General features: G+C 26.5%; 2 protein-coding genes across 2 annotated transcripts in view; one reads left to right on the top strand and one right to left on the bottom strand.

The window, feature by feature from the left end:
- Positions 1-12,460, top strand: part of LOC134833260 (protein Skeletor, isoforms B/C) — a 13,940-nt gene extending 1,480 nt beyond the window's left edge. Inside the window, exons 2-11 of the mRNA XM_063847524.1 lie at positions 2,861-3,195; positions 3,257-3,419; positions 3,758-4,017; positions 4,950-5,049; positions 8,163-8,347; positions 8,404-8,722; positions 8,795-9,204; positions 9,291-9,532; positions 10,627-11,137; positions 11,171-12,460. Of these exons, the coding sequence (XP_063703594.1) occupies positions 2,861-3,195; positions 3,257-3,419; positions 3,758-4,017; positions 4,950-5,049; positions 8,163-8,347; positions 8,404-8,722; positions 8,795-9,204; positions 9,291-9,532; positions 10,627-11,137; positions 11,171-12,460 (3,815 nt within the window). The remainder of the gene's footprint in view (positions 1-2,860; positions 3,196-3,256; positions 3,420-3,757; positions 4,018-4,949; positions 5,050-8,162; positions 8,348-8,403; positions 8,723-8,794; positions 9,205-9,290; positions 9,533-10,626; positions 11,138-11,170) is intronic.
- A 1,455-nt stretch (positions 12,461-13,915) lies between these two features.
- On the bottom strand, positions 13,916-14,791 carry LOC134833257 (fibronectin type 3 and ankyrin repeat domains protein 1). Its single transcript, XM_063847519.1, has one exon. It carries the CDS (start codon positions 14,789-14,791, stop codon positions 13,916-13,918), a length of 876 nt encoding a protein of 291 aa, XP_063703589.1.
- Positions 14,792-14,891: the final 100 nt, after the last annotated feature.

The raw sequence follows: 14,891 nt of genomic DNA, 5'->3' as shown, positions 1-14,891 counted from the left end.
ATTAAAAGAAAAAAATATTTGAAAAAAAAAATTTTCTTCAAGAAAAAATAAAATAAAAAAAATTTTTGAAAAAATACTTTTAAATTAAATAAAATACAAATTTTATTAAAATTATTAAATTAAATAAAAAAAAACATTCAATATTTTTTTTCTATTTAAGCTTGAATTTATTTCAAATTTTGATTATTATTATTTAATAAATATTTTATAATTTATTACAATCAATAAATTATTTAAAATTAATTTATTTTATAATTTTTAAAAAATATATGAAAAAAAGTTTTTTTTCTTCAAGAAAAATTTAAAAAAATAAATAAATTTTTGAAAAATACTTTTAAATTAAATTAAATAATTTTAATATTTTTTTAATATAAAAATTTTAATTTTTATCACTTTTTCGTATAAATTGAAAATATTTCACGAAAAAGACTTCAACAGATAAGAAAGAAGTGAAAATCTCGTCATTTCTCTTCTTGCATCAATCTGCATGCGTATAATAGTCGCAAAGTAATAAGCATCACGCTCACTTTTTTCCATATTTCTTCATATAAATTATGTGAAAACATAAAAATTGTATAGTAATTTGTCACAATTATTTTTGTTTACTGTCACATTGTAATTTATCTGAGTGCGCAGCACACGAAAAACTCATTTAATTTGTCATGAAATAGACGAAAGATTTGCTTTTTCAAAGGCGGGGAACTTTTTTTTTTCTTTCTTTTTTTCCTTTGTGTGCTATGGAAAAATTTCGTCATTAACGATTTTCTGCTTGTTTAAGCTTAAAAATGCTCTGAAAACAATTTGGAAGTTTTCCTCAGTTTCACTTCGTTTAAAAAAAATAAAAACGTAATTTAAGCTTCGAATCGATTCTGACGTCAGTTTCCGGTCTTATAATAAATCTTCTAAATGCGAAGTTGAAAAAAAAAGTCAAACAAGCCGCACACTTTTGCATATCAATAGAAATAAATTGCAAAAGAACCGCGAATTTTCTCAATAATTTATTTTTAGAATTAGCGATAAGAAAGGTGTCAATAAAATGGTTTCGCGGCACGTTCTTTACTTTTTTTCTCATCTGGGCCACCCCGCGTGAAAATTGCAAGTGACACACCTGAAACCTCCATTTGGCGGCTTTTTTTCAAAAAGATTGCGATTTTTTTTTTCGAGAGAAAAATAGAAACATCAAAAATTGGTTATAAAAATTTTACTACTCCGATAAGAGTTTCTTCTTAGCAAATTTGTCAAATAAGCGGATTATCTTTTATTTTATTTATATTTTTCTTTACTTTTGCCGCAAAATAACAATGGGATCAAAGAAAAATGTATAAACAAAAAAAAAAACTAATAATTTATCGATAAGGTGATCTTTTTTTTTAAATTTTGCGGGAATTTTCAAACGACGCTCCCCGATTTCGTTCGGCAACGATCTTTTTGATCTTGAAACTTTTGTGTGCACAACTACTTCCTAAAAAAAAATATTTTTTTTTTTTTTTAAGAAAAAATGTAAATTCGCATTGAGATCATCTGTTTTTGCACGAAAAATCACCAAATTTGAGAAATTCCAATTTTTTTATTATTATTTTTTGTAGACTTTGTGTGGGTAAAAAATTGTGACGTCTCAAAAAAACGTCTCGAAACCAAAAATGGAAATTCTAGAATAAAGAATTTTGTCCGTTTTCGGTAATAAATTTTGAAAAATATCAATTTTTTATGAATGGCGTCAGAAAATTGTACCACTCCTTAAAAATAAAAAAAAAAAAATATTTTAACAACATTATTAGAGATGCGCAGTATATTAAAAAATAATAAAATAAAAAAAAAATCGAAGAACAAAAAATGACTTGTTAAGTAGGATTTATTAGCTAATAAAAACGCTCGTTTATTGCTGTTTTGGAGACTATGTAAAATCGATTTAAGCTACTGGTCTTGTTTCGATTTTTGAAAAAATTATTAAAAAAAAATTAAATAAAATTCGTCGCGGTTTTTTATTTGATTTTTAATTTTTTTTCTTAAAGAACTTGACCGAAGAGATTTAAAAAAAATTTGAATAATTTTTTTTCAATATTTTTTTTTTAAATAAAAATCTTCGGTCATTAAAGTAAAGCACCTTTGGCGCCAGATTCCGTGATTTATTATTTCAATTAATTTGCAACAAATTCTAAGGTGTTGCAAGAAGAAAAAAAAGTTAATACGAAGCACGCGTGTTTTTCTCCAAGTGAATGTTTCAAGTATGTCATTTCAAGCTATATGCACAGATATAAAAGTATCGATATAAGAAATATCATAATAAAGAAGAATACTTTAAATTTTTAACCTAGATACGAAAAAAATTGTATCACTTATGTACATTTATAGCGGGGAATAGAAAATGAAACGCGTACGGATTAATTCAGTTATATTTTTAAGTAGACTTGTCTCTGCTATGAAACGAGCATATTTTGTGGCTAACCTATATTTCTTCATTCTCTTCTGTTTGGGTCTTCGCGTCGTTTATTTTAATGGCAAGAGTTGTAAAAAACGATGTAATCCGATAGAACGGGTGCTTTGAAATTTATGATGCGACACAATGTTGCGGTTTGTTTATTTTTCTGAATTCTGAATTAAATAACAAAACAACATTTTGAGCTTCTCTTCAGACCTGAAAAAAAAACTTAAAAAAATTATTAAACATCTTAATTTTTTTTAAAAACTTATGAATATTGATGATTTTTTTTTTATAAATAACTGTTTGCTTAAAAAAATAAAAATATAAAAATGACGATGAAACATGTTAATGACCTATATTTGTGTTAATTAATTCCTAAAATTAGCGAATTTTCTAAAAATAATCTAATGACTCACCTTTCAATTTTTTTCTTCGCAGGTCAACTCACACAAGCAGCGCCCCTCGAGTACTATGGCGCCCGTATTGGTCCCCTTTCGCAATTGCATCATGGCGTCAGTGGCGAAGTCTTTGCCGTAGATTCGCGCACACTGTTCATCAAAAATTTCAATTATGACGGCGAAGGTCCCGCCGCATACTTTTACGTGGGCAATACACGTGCCCCGAGTAACGAGGGCGCATGGCGGTTACGTGACGAGCGCGGAAATGCGGGCGTCATCAAGCGCTATCGCAACAAAGACATTACACTTTCTTTGCCCGAGGGCAAGACGTTGCGTGATATCACATGGTTTAGTGTTTGGTGCGACGAATTTGCGGTAAGTTGAATGACATTTTAGGATAAGCATCGATCTGTAATGAGAGAAATTTTTTTTTTAGGTTAACTTTGGAGATGTTAAGATTCCAAAAAACTTAGATTTCCCTAGGCCACAAAAAATCGCCGGGCTTAAGGGAATTCACGGCGTGACTTCCGATCCAATTGTTCTCGTTGATGCACAAACTTTGCTTATTCCGAATTTTAGTTATGATGGTGAAGCTCCCGGTAAGTTTTTATTTTGATCTGTTCTTATCATAACCTCAAAAATTAAAAATATTCAATTATAACCTCAAATTTTATATTGACTTAAATTAAAAAACATAACCTCAAAAAAGTGAAAACGTTTTTTAACCTCAAAAAACTATTTTGATCTTCAAGATCTAAAAGAAAATTCAGATCAGTTAAAAACATAACCTCAAAAAAATAAAAATATTCGATTCTAACCTCAAAAATTGACTTTAAATTGAAATTTTTAATTTTGATCTTCAAGATCTAAAAAAATTTCAGATCAGTTAAAAACATAACCTCAAAAAAAACATTTCTAACCTCAATTTTTCTCTTAGATGCCAAATTCTGGACCGGCTATGGCGCAAAACCCTCTCCCCAAGGCATCCGTATCCCCGATGAAAATGGCAAAACGGATCCTTTACGAAAATACGACAAAAAAACGATCGTTCTTACCCTTCCCGGAGACGTTACAGTTTTCGATATTGGTCATTTTGGCGTTTGGTGTGAAGCATTTACTGTTGATTTTGCACATGTCAAGATCCCCCAAAGCGCAAACGTACCGCCATCTTTGAAAATGTTGGGCATCAGTCCACAGGTAGGCTAAAAAAGACAAAAAATGATTTTTATTAAAACAAAACTATGCTCTCTATCCTAATTTTCATTTTCTGTAAAAAAAAAGATTTCTTCTTTACAAATGAAAATTTAAAAAAAAAATATTTCCAGCATGGTTTTTAATTTTTTTATTAATTAAAAAAAAATACAAAATCGAAGTTAACCCACAAAAAATTGTAATAATTTTAAAAAATAATAAAAAATGAAACAAAGTGAAAAATTATCTTTTTTCAATACTTTTCGACATCCAGTCCTCGTAAGTGTGTAGATTTTCTCTCACTGTACTTTACTTTCTTAATTAATTAATTTTTTATTTTAATTTTTTAACAACTTTTACTAACAAAAAATTTTGGCATTGCTCGCAAAATTAATTTCATATCTAACAAAAAATCATCCTAACCTTCACCTTCTAACCTCAAAAGTAATTAATTTTTGTTGTTAATCAAGATTTTAAAAAATTTTCCTAACAATTAACTCAACTTTTAATTTAGTAAAAAAAAATCATAAAATAATTTCTTAGATCTACACATTTTTGACGACTGACTTAATTTTTTCATCTTGTTTCGTTTTTTGTTGTGTTTTAATTTTTATTAAAAAAAATAAATCTTTTTTTTTAATCTGATGTTTTGTTCAAGTAGAAGCTCATTTCATGTCTGTGTTAAAATTAATGCTTTTGTGCTTTCAAAAATGACCTTGAAATTGCATGTTTTTGTGTCAATTATTGCTTTGACTACTTACTTGGCGGAGTGAAAGGTGCTTGGGACTTTTTTTTTTATTAAATTTTATTTTTTTTTATTTGTTTTAATTTTTGTTTTAATAACTTTTTTTAATTAAATTTCTAACAAAAGTCTTGTTTGTATTTTTGGTGAAATTTTTTGTTTCATTGAAAAATAAAATTTTGAATAAACAAAACAGTCAAAGTTAAATTGTGAAGTGTTGCTGGATGATATTGCATTTGAAGTTAGATGGGCAGTTGCTGGCGAAAGCGTTGTTATTCAATTGGTTGCCAAACTTGGTGAGTAAAATTTTTTTTTGTTTTTTTTTAAGTCACATTAAAAATATTTGAAAAATTTTCAATTTAATTTAAAGGAAATCATTAAAAAATTATTTAAATTAATTTAATTTTAATTTTTTTAATTTAAAGTTTAATTTAAATTTAAAAAAAAATAAATTAAAAAATTTAATTTTTTTAAATTTTTTTTAAATTTAACCATATTTAATTTAAAAAATAAATTTTTTTTATTAAAAAAATTAAAATTTTTTTTTTTAAATAAAAAAAATTAAATTATTTTTATTAAAATATTTTTAATTTAAAATTTTAATTTAATTTTTAAAAATTAAATTCAATTATTTAAATTTAAAAATTTCTTTATTTTATTATATTTTATAAAATAAAAACTTTTAAAATTTAATAAAATAATTTTTAAATTTAAAAAATTTTTTTAATTAAAAAAAAACATTTTTTAAATTAATTTATTTAATTAATTAAATTAAAATTAATTTAAAATTAAATTTTTTTTTTCGCTTTTAAAAAATTTAAATAATTAAAATTTTTTTAAATTTAATTAAAGCAATTAAAAATTTAAATTTATTTAATTATTAAAAAATAAAATAAAACCGTTTTTTTTTTTTATTAATTTTTAAAATTAATTTTTTATTATTAAAAATTTTATTTTTTTTATTAATTTAAATTAAAATTAATTTATTTATTAAAATTTTTATAAAATTTTTAAATTTTATAAATTTTTATAAAATTTTAAATAATTTTTTTATTAAAAAAATTTATTAAAAATAATTAAAAAATTAAAAAATTTTTAATTAAATTTTTATTTTAATTTAAAAAAAATTTAATTAATAATTTATTTTTTTTTAATTTTAATTAATATTTGGCGACGAGGATAAATAAAGCTTACCTCTCAAAATCTGCAAAAATCACAATACCTCGTCAACTTGAACAGATTTATCACAGTCAATAACCTTTTTGATATTTTCTCACGATCAATTATTGTATTACGTGTGTACGTGAATTCATTTTGTTTACTCTTTTTTACATAAGTTTGATATATTTTAATAAGGAGAGAAAAAAACGATTGAGCCGTAATACGAAAACCGAGCGCGATATGAATCAGCTTTTTTTGCCATGTTTGGGTGCTTGATGAATTTGAAGTATTTTTCGAAGCACGACGTCTGTCTTTGCAACAAGTTCGAACATTGTATGAAAAAATATCTCGAAAGAAATCCAAAAAATGCACTCACGTTCAACTTCTGTGAAACAAAATTCAACAATTTTGCACGCTCATGTTTTGTTTGCTTTTGTTTTATTTTTTACGCCGTGCTTAAGGTTAACATTTTTTTTTTGTTTCATTTTTCATATTATTACGCAATTACTTTCATTATTCCCGCTCTAATGGTCTGATCGCTGTCTGACGGTTTCTAGGTCATCCAGTAATTTTTTCAAAAAAAAAAAAAAACAAAAAAATTTTTTCAGCACAGGATGCGATTTAAATCTTAAAAAAATTTTAACAACGAACGAAATCTTATTCAACATTTTGCAAAAAAAAAATCGCAAAACAGGCTGATATCGAACTAACCAAAAGCGAGATAAATGTTAAAACACATGTTTTTGAGCCATACGTAAATAAATACAACAACCATTAATTTTGATAAACGTATCATTTATTTCTCATATATGCGATGGAATTATGTAACGCGAAAAAAAATATATTATGTCAATAGTACGAAATATGCAATATTTGCGAGCGAGAAAAAAAATCGACGAAAGAAAGTCGTAAAAATCGAAAAAAAAAGATGCATTTAAACGCCAAACAAAGGCGAATGTCGGCAAATATTTGGGTTGAAATCATCAACAGTAAAGATTTCATGAACACTATTAGCATATAATTGAGCTTGAACGCGCTTTGCATTAATTAACACACAAATTATGAACAATTATCATACTAATTAGCGATTTTTTTTTGTTTGAACTAATGCTGATTTGTGTAAACTCTCAATGAAATTGAGATGGATTAATAGTTTAAAGGTAAATTTATGAAGTTTTAATTCGAAGTTAATTTGAAATTATTCAAAATGCTTTAAAAAGATAAAAAAAATTTTTTTTTTAGACAAAAATTGTCTTGAGCGGATTTTTTTTTAATTTCTCAAAAATTAGATTTTTTTAATAAAATAAAAAAATTTAAATAAATTAATTATCTAATTAAAAAAAATTTAAAAAAAAATGAAAAATTTTATTTAAAATAAAAACAATTAAAAAATATTTAATAAAAATTGCTTGGTTTGGATTAAAAAATATTTAAATAAAAAAATAAATAAAAATAAATAAAAAATATTTAATATAAAATTAATAAAGCAATAAATGAATTTCAATAAATAAAATAAAAATAATAAATTAATTAATTAAAAATAATAAAATAAAATTAAATTAAATTAAAATAATTTTTTTTATAAAATTTTTTAATAATAATAAATTTTAAATTAAAATAAATTAAATTTTAATAAAACCAAAAATTATAAAAATTGGATTAATAAAAAAATTATATTTATTATTTTTTTTTTAATTTTGAAGATATTTTTAAAAAATATTTTAATATTAAATATTTTATAAAATTTACCAAAATATTTCCAAAAATTTTTTTATTGTTTTAACGTTAAAAACAATAAGAAAAAAAAAATAATTTAAAAAACTTTTGCTTAGCAAAAAATAAATAAAAAAAATAAAAAAATAATTTTTAAATTAATAATTGAAATTAAATTTAATTAAAAAATTATTTATTTAATTTATTTTTAATTAAAAATATTTTTTTAAAATTATAATTTTTTAAAAATTTATTTATAAAATAATTTTCTTACAAAAATTGTAACGAAAATCAATCAAAAATTTTTATTTTTGAAATTTTAAGTATTTTTTTCTTAAAGCGCCATCTACATTTTTTCACTGACAGACTTGTCAAAAAATCACATTTTAACCTAAAACAAAGAAACGAAAAAAACGAAGAAATTCGCAAAATTAATAAAACTAAATAAAAAAAAGTTTAATATTTCATAAAACCGGTCTCCATTCACTCCATATTCAATCTTTTGTTTATTTTTTTTCCTACTTTTGAATTGCAGATGAAAATGATTACATGTCGTTCGGTGTTTCACCCGACGTTGACAAGAGTGTGATGATCGGATCTGACGTTGCAGTAGCTTGGATTGACAAAGTAACTGGCAAAGGTTTCGCCAACGATTATTTCTTGGAAGCCAAGTCGCAATGCTCGGGAAATCGAGGAAGTTGTCCTGATCCCGTTTTTGAGGTTAGTTTGATCTAAAAAAATTTTGAGGTTATGTTTATATTTTTTAATGTTTTCAGAAAAATACGAACTCGATTCGATTGTTAAATGCAGCGATGGTTAATGGCTTCTCAATTGTCACGTATCAGCGTCCCTTGAAGGCTTCGGATCGTTTCGATTTGCCAATTCACACAAATCGATCACAAGCCATTGTTTGGGCAATTGGACCCTTGAATGATCGCACCGAGACTTCGTATCACTCGAAAGTGCTTCGAACCACGCGATTAATTAACTTTGGGCGTCAACCTACGTGGAATTGTCCCGTGCCTGATAGCGAAAAGAAGGATTTCGAACGCGACATGGATTCCGTTGAAGAAGAAGAAGATCCCAAGCCGACAAGTGAGAAATTCACTCAAACCGCGAATCGTCGAGGATCTGAAACGTATTATTCGGAAAATAAACAATCGCAAGGATCTTTGCCGCAAAATCATCAACAAGAGCAACAAGGATTGTTTGAGGTTAAACAACCGGCGAAGCCCAAACCTCGTCCTGTGGCAACTCCTCGACCTGCAGCGAAGGAAGGCGCATGGCAAATTCCTCCGATTCAGTGTTACGAGCCCGAAGATGGCGTCTTTTATGCTCAAATGGGACCCACGGGAGGCAAACAAGGATATCCAGCGATCACGGGACATGTTGGATGGGGAATTTCCATTTATATCAATGGATTATTGATTCCTGAAATTAACGTTGTACGAGGAAAAACTTACACTTTTGTCGTTGAGACAGGAAATGATCCAGATATTCCCGCCAAATATCATCCGTTCTACATTACAGACGATCCCGTTGGAGGTTTTGAGCATAAAACGGATGAAGAGCGTTCGGTAAGTTTTAAAAAAAAATTAAAAATTATTTTTTTTATTTAAAATTTTAATTATTTTAAAAAATAAAAATTTTAAAATATTTTTAGAAAATTACCATTTTTGCGGGAGCCAAACGTTTACGCAGCGGAGAAGTTGTTCCAACAGGAACAGGAAGACTTTGTAATTGGGAGCCTAATTTGGATGGACCTCCTGCTGATGATTATCCTTCGTTCGGAGCATATCAGAGAAGTTTGACGTTGAAATGCGATTCAGGCGAACCCGGAGTTATTACATGGACTCCTGATGAGAACACTCCCGATACGGTTTATTACCAATGTTACAGTCACAGGTAAGATTTTTAACTAAAAATATTTTTAAAAAATTAAATAAAAATTTAAATAGAAAAAAATATAAAATTTTTCACATAAAAAATATAAAAAAAAAATTAGAAAAAAAATTATAAGTTAAAAAATTTTAGAAATTAAAATAAAATTAGACAAATATTAAATTTTAAAAATATTAAAAAAAAATTAAAATTATTTGAAAATATTAAAAAATAAATTCAAAATAATTTTAATTTTTAAATTAATATAAAAATTTTAAATAAAATATAAAAAATAAAAAAAATAATAAAATAAAAATTAAAATAATTTAAAAAAAAAAAAAGTTTGAAAATTTTAAACAGTTAAAAAAATAATTTTAAAAAAATTTTAAAAAAATATTAATTTTAAAAAAAAATTTAAATAAAATCTTTAAAAAATTTTAAAAGAATTTAACTGATGAAAATTAAAAAAAAAATAAAATAAAAAAAAACAAATAAATTTTAAATTATAAAAAAATTAAATTATTTAAATTTAAAAAAATTAAAAAAATTTAATAAAAAAAAATAATTTTAATAAATTTCAATTAAAAAAAAAAATTTAAAAATAAAATAATTAAAAAATAAAAATTTTTAATTTAATTAAAATTAATTTTAAAATATAAAATAATTAAAAATTAAAAATCTCTTCCAAAAATAAAAAAATTAATTTAAAAAAAAAAATTTATTAAAAAAATAAAATTGAAAACTAAAGATCACTCTAAAGAATTAAAAAATAAATTTAAATTTAATTTTGTTGAAAAAAAAATTAAAAATAAATTATTAAAAAAAAATTGAACTTAATTAGAAATTAAAAATAAATATTTTTTTTTTAAATCTCAAAGTAAATTTTAAAAAAAATAAGTTAAAAAAATAAATCAAATTGAAAAACTAAATAAAATAAAGATCACGAAATCAAAGAATAAAAAAATTATTTTAAAAAAATTAAATTGATGAATTAATATTAAAATTTTAAACGAATTATTAAAAAAAAAAATTAAAATATTAAAAAAAAAAATAAAAAAAAATTAAAAATTGAAAATTTTTAATAAAAAAATTAATTTTTGTCAATATTTTTTTTTCAGATACCTTGGATGGCGTATCAACGTTCTCGACAGCTGCGGCGAAGAAGGTCAAGCCAGCGAACAAGTCGATCAATATTACGACAGATTCGACATCTTAGAGCCCGCTGCCTCCATTCGACACGAATCCAAAATCCCTCCTTCTGAAAATTACATCAAATCTGAAATCTCCAAAGATCACGGAAGCAACGCCTTAAAAAATCACAACATGAACGAAGTTCCCGCAACCGTAAACGTTGATTTACAAAAAAATACCGAAATTTCCAAAATCATCGCCGACGGAATTCGCGCTGCTGAAGCTTTAGAAGACAGTATCACAAAAAATTCGACAGTTTTACTCAACAACAAGGAAATTTTCCGCCCCGATTACCCTCGAGTACCTGATTCGGGCATGAAATTACCTTCGCACAAGCCTCCTTACGGCCCCGCGGGAGTTCCTGTGTTCATGCGCGGACCCCAAGGAGTCATTATGGTGCCCGGCAAACGTCGCCCCGTGCAAATTGAACGTCGTCCCGTCATTTATCAACAAAGTCAACCGCAATTGCAGCTCCAAAAAATGCCTCCACGCCCCTTTCAGGTACCGCAGCCTTCGATGATTGTGAGTCATTATGCAAAACCGATGCCGATGCGCTCTTTTACGAAGCAAAGTTTCAAGCAAAAACCTTTCCCGATGCAAGGACCTGTCCTGATGTTGGGCGAAAAAATTGTCGCTCCCATGGAAATTGTGAAATCTGCTCCAAAACCCATCGATTTGCCCTACGCCATGAGTACGAAGCAAGAAAAAAATCCCTTAATCCAATTTCGGCAAGAAAAACCTGTAAAACATGAAAAAATCGCGATGATTCCAAAACCGGAAAAACCCATAGCGCAAAAAGTGCTTTACAAACCCCCATTTGAGATGAAAAAATCCCGCCCCCATCAAGAAGGTTTCAAACCAGATTCAGTCGTTATTGAATCAGGCTTCAAACCGATCGTGCGACGTCGTGACGAAACAACTCGCGAAGACGAAGACGAGTATGAACGAGCCCCAATGTTCGCCCGACGTGATTCCCGCCCCCGCAGCAGTTCCTCGGCGCACGAACGTGACATGGAAATTGACGATGCGATCGAAAGTGAAGGCGTTTACATTGCCACACAGAATCAGAACAAACAATTCGAGCCAATGTTCAAACCCTCCCCCCTCGAAAGTGTCGTCGAAAAAAAAGCCCCCGCCGAAAAGCTGAGCGGCGATTTGCGCGAAATGAATGTCGAGGAGGGGGAAGATAAAATGGCGATGGCTGCCGAGCGTTTCGACTCATTTTATCTTCCGCCTCAGGGATTTCCCGAGGGATCTGTCGTCACGTTCGACGGAAAAGCCGTGCTCGATACGGCATTAGTGAACGCCGCCCCTTCCAACGAAGTTCAACGACGCAGCGATCAAGGTTTGTCTCGCATTGAGCTTCTGATTCGCGATAAACCGCAATTTGGTCCGTTTCGCGGCGAAATTCCCCCATTGAGTCCTGAACTTTTTTCACCTGAATCTGGCGCCCCGATCTTTAACAATGCGAAAAATAAGCGACCCGTATCGGAATATATCAATCCAATCACGAACGGGCAACGCACTGACGAGAAACCAATTTCGACGAAATTGACAATTGTTCGTCCGGAGCCTCAAACACCTGTGGAAGAGGCAAGAAATCGAACTCGTCGTGCGGCGCATCATCATCCGGATCATCATGGAACAGGAGATGACCACGACCATCATGAGCATAATTATACAAGTTCTGTTGCTAAATCCCACCCCGAAATTTTCACTTCGATCTTTTGCGCGATAATTGTGATCTTTGGAAGACATTAAAAAATTTTTTTTGGGTTAGTTTTGGTCTCTTTTGCTTGAAAAATGAATTAAAAGAAAAAAATTAAAAAATTGTATTAGGAATGTTCGGTCGGTTTAATACTCTTATTTTACTTTTATTTTTATATTATGATTAAAAAAAATATTTTATAAATAATATTATATTGATAAATTTCCGTGAGACAAAAAAAAGTTTAAAATAAAAAGAAAATGAAGAAAAAAAAAATATTGTAAATAGGAAGAATAATTTACAATTTATTATTAAAAAGAAAAGAAAAATAAATATAATGAATTAAATTTATAACAAAAAAAAAGTTTTTTTTATTTTTTTTTCCTATTTAAAAAAAATAATAATTTTAATTTAATTTGAATAATTTTAATTATTAATATTTTTAATAAAATTTTTATTTTAATAATAATTAAATTATTTTTTTATAAATTAATTTTTTTTAAAAATTTAAATTTTTTAAGTTTTTTTTAAATTATTTTTAAAATTTTTTTTTAGATTTTTATTTAATTTTATTTACATAAAAAAATTATATTTTTATAAGAATTTCTAAAAAATTCAAAATAATTAAAAATATTTACTTTATTTTGCTTCAAAATAGTCAAATTATGGAATTTCAAATTAAAATAATATAAAATTTTATTTTCAAGATTTTTTCAATTTTCAGCAAGTATTTTTTTTTTAATAATTAAATTTTCAATTTTATTTAATAAATTTAAAAAATATTAAAAAAGTACTTAAAAATTAAATTGAAAATTTGGCTTATTAATTTTTTTTACATTTTAAGTTTAAAGATATTTTTTAAATTGTTTTGATAATTTAAAAAAAATTTAATTAAATTAAAATTGTTTTGAAAAATTTAAATTTTCACGAAAAAATATTAAATAAGAATTTCTAAATTTTTAAAATATTTAAAAATAATATTAAATTTTATTTTAATTTTTTTTAATTTTAGAGAATTTATTTTTCGGAAAAAAATTAATTTATAAAATTTTTATATTTTTATTTAAAAAATTAAATTTAAAAATTTCATTAGATTTTTTTCAAAATAATTCAGAATTTTTTTTCTTATTTGATATTTTGTTATTTGTTAAATAAATTTTTTAATTTTTTTATAATTTTCAATTTTTTTAAATTTTTATAATTTTTAAAATTTCATTTTTATTTAAATTTTTGATTGTAAAAATTAAAAGTTTCTTTTAAAAAAATTAAATTTTTAGTAATTTCTTTTGAGAAAAATTTTGAAATAATTTTTTTTTTTTAAGAAATAAAATAAGAAAAGGTAAGACAATATAAATTTTTGTAAATAATTTTCTATTTTGAACTATTAAAAAATTATTTTTCAACTAAGTTAATCTTTTTTACTTTCAATTTGAGTTTTTGTTAAAGTAAAAAACTTTTTTTTAATTTTTTTTTTAATTTTAAATAATTTTTTTTTGTGTAAATTTTTTTTACTGCACTTTAATAATAACTTGATGATTCATCAAAATCTCAACCAAATCCTCCCTTTTCAGCAATTTCGCGTGATCCAAACAAGTTAGCCCATTTTTATCGACAACTGTTGGATCTGCTCCTCTTTCCAACAACATCAAAATAATTTCAGCATCACATTGCATCACAACTGCTCTCAATAAAACGGTCCATCCACAAACGTCTCTCAGTTCAACATTCGCTCCCAAATCCAAACAAAACTTCAACAAATCCTGCGAATTGTTATCTACCGCAAAATGAGCCGCCGACATCCCGCTTTTATCCTGCAAATTCACATTTGGTCGTTTTTCCATCAAAGCGCGCGCCATCTTCAGGTTATCCCGCGAAACAGCGAGCATCAATGGCGATCTTTCGATCCCCTGAACTTGTTGATTGACTTGCGCGCCATTTTCCAGCAAAAGTCTCACTGCGTCGTCATTATTGTTGATGACGCCAACAGCTACAGCGCTCGCGCCTCCTTTTCCGATGGCGTTGATGTATTGTGGTTTCGTTTGAATCCCATTTTTGAGGATGTAGGATTGATGTTTTTGCACGGCGCGATGAAAGTTCGTGAGAGACATGTCAGAGAGCGTTGTTACCTGAATCTCTTCCGAAAAGTCAATTGGTTCGTAACAATCTTTGGCACGTTGAAGGACGACAACGCGAAACGTGAAACACAAATTTTGCTCGAGTTCTGTGATTTTTGCGAAAGATTTTGTTCCCCAATATTTGCGCTGCCAATCATTCGTTCCGTAACGTTGTTCGACTTTGAAGACATCTGAATGTGGGAACGGATAATTCCATTGAAGTGTGATGAAAGTTGTGCCTTTTTCAGCAATTTCGAGTTTAAAAGACATTTATTTGAGGGAAAAATTGAAGAAATTCCGTCACACAAAGTTTTTAACACACTTTTGAACTGAAAAAAGTTAACAGGTGGTTGTTAAATCGATATCGAGG

This window comes from Culicoides brevitarsis, chromosome 3 (genome assembly GCF_036172545.1).
Source record: "Culicoides brevitarsis isolate CSIRO-B50_1 chromosome 3, AGI_CSIRO_Cbre_v1, whole genome shotgun sequence".
NCBI classification, from domain to species: Eukaryota; Metazoa; Arthropoda; class Insecta; order Diptera; family Ceratopogonidae; genus Culicoides; species Culicoides brevitarsis.
The sequence above is the reverse complement of the archived record's forward strand: the minus strand, read 5'-3'. Positions and strand labels throughout refer to the sequence as shown.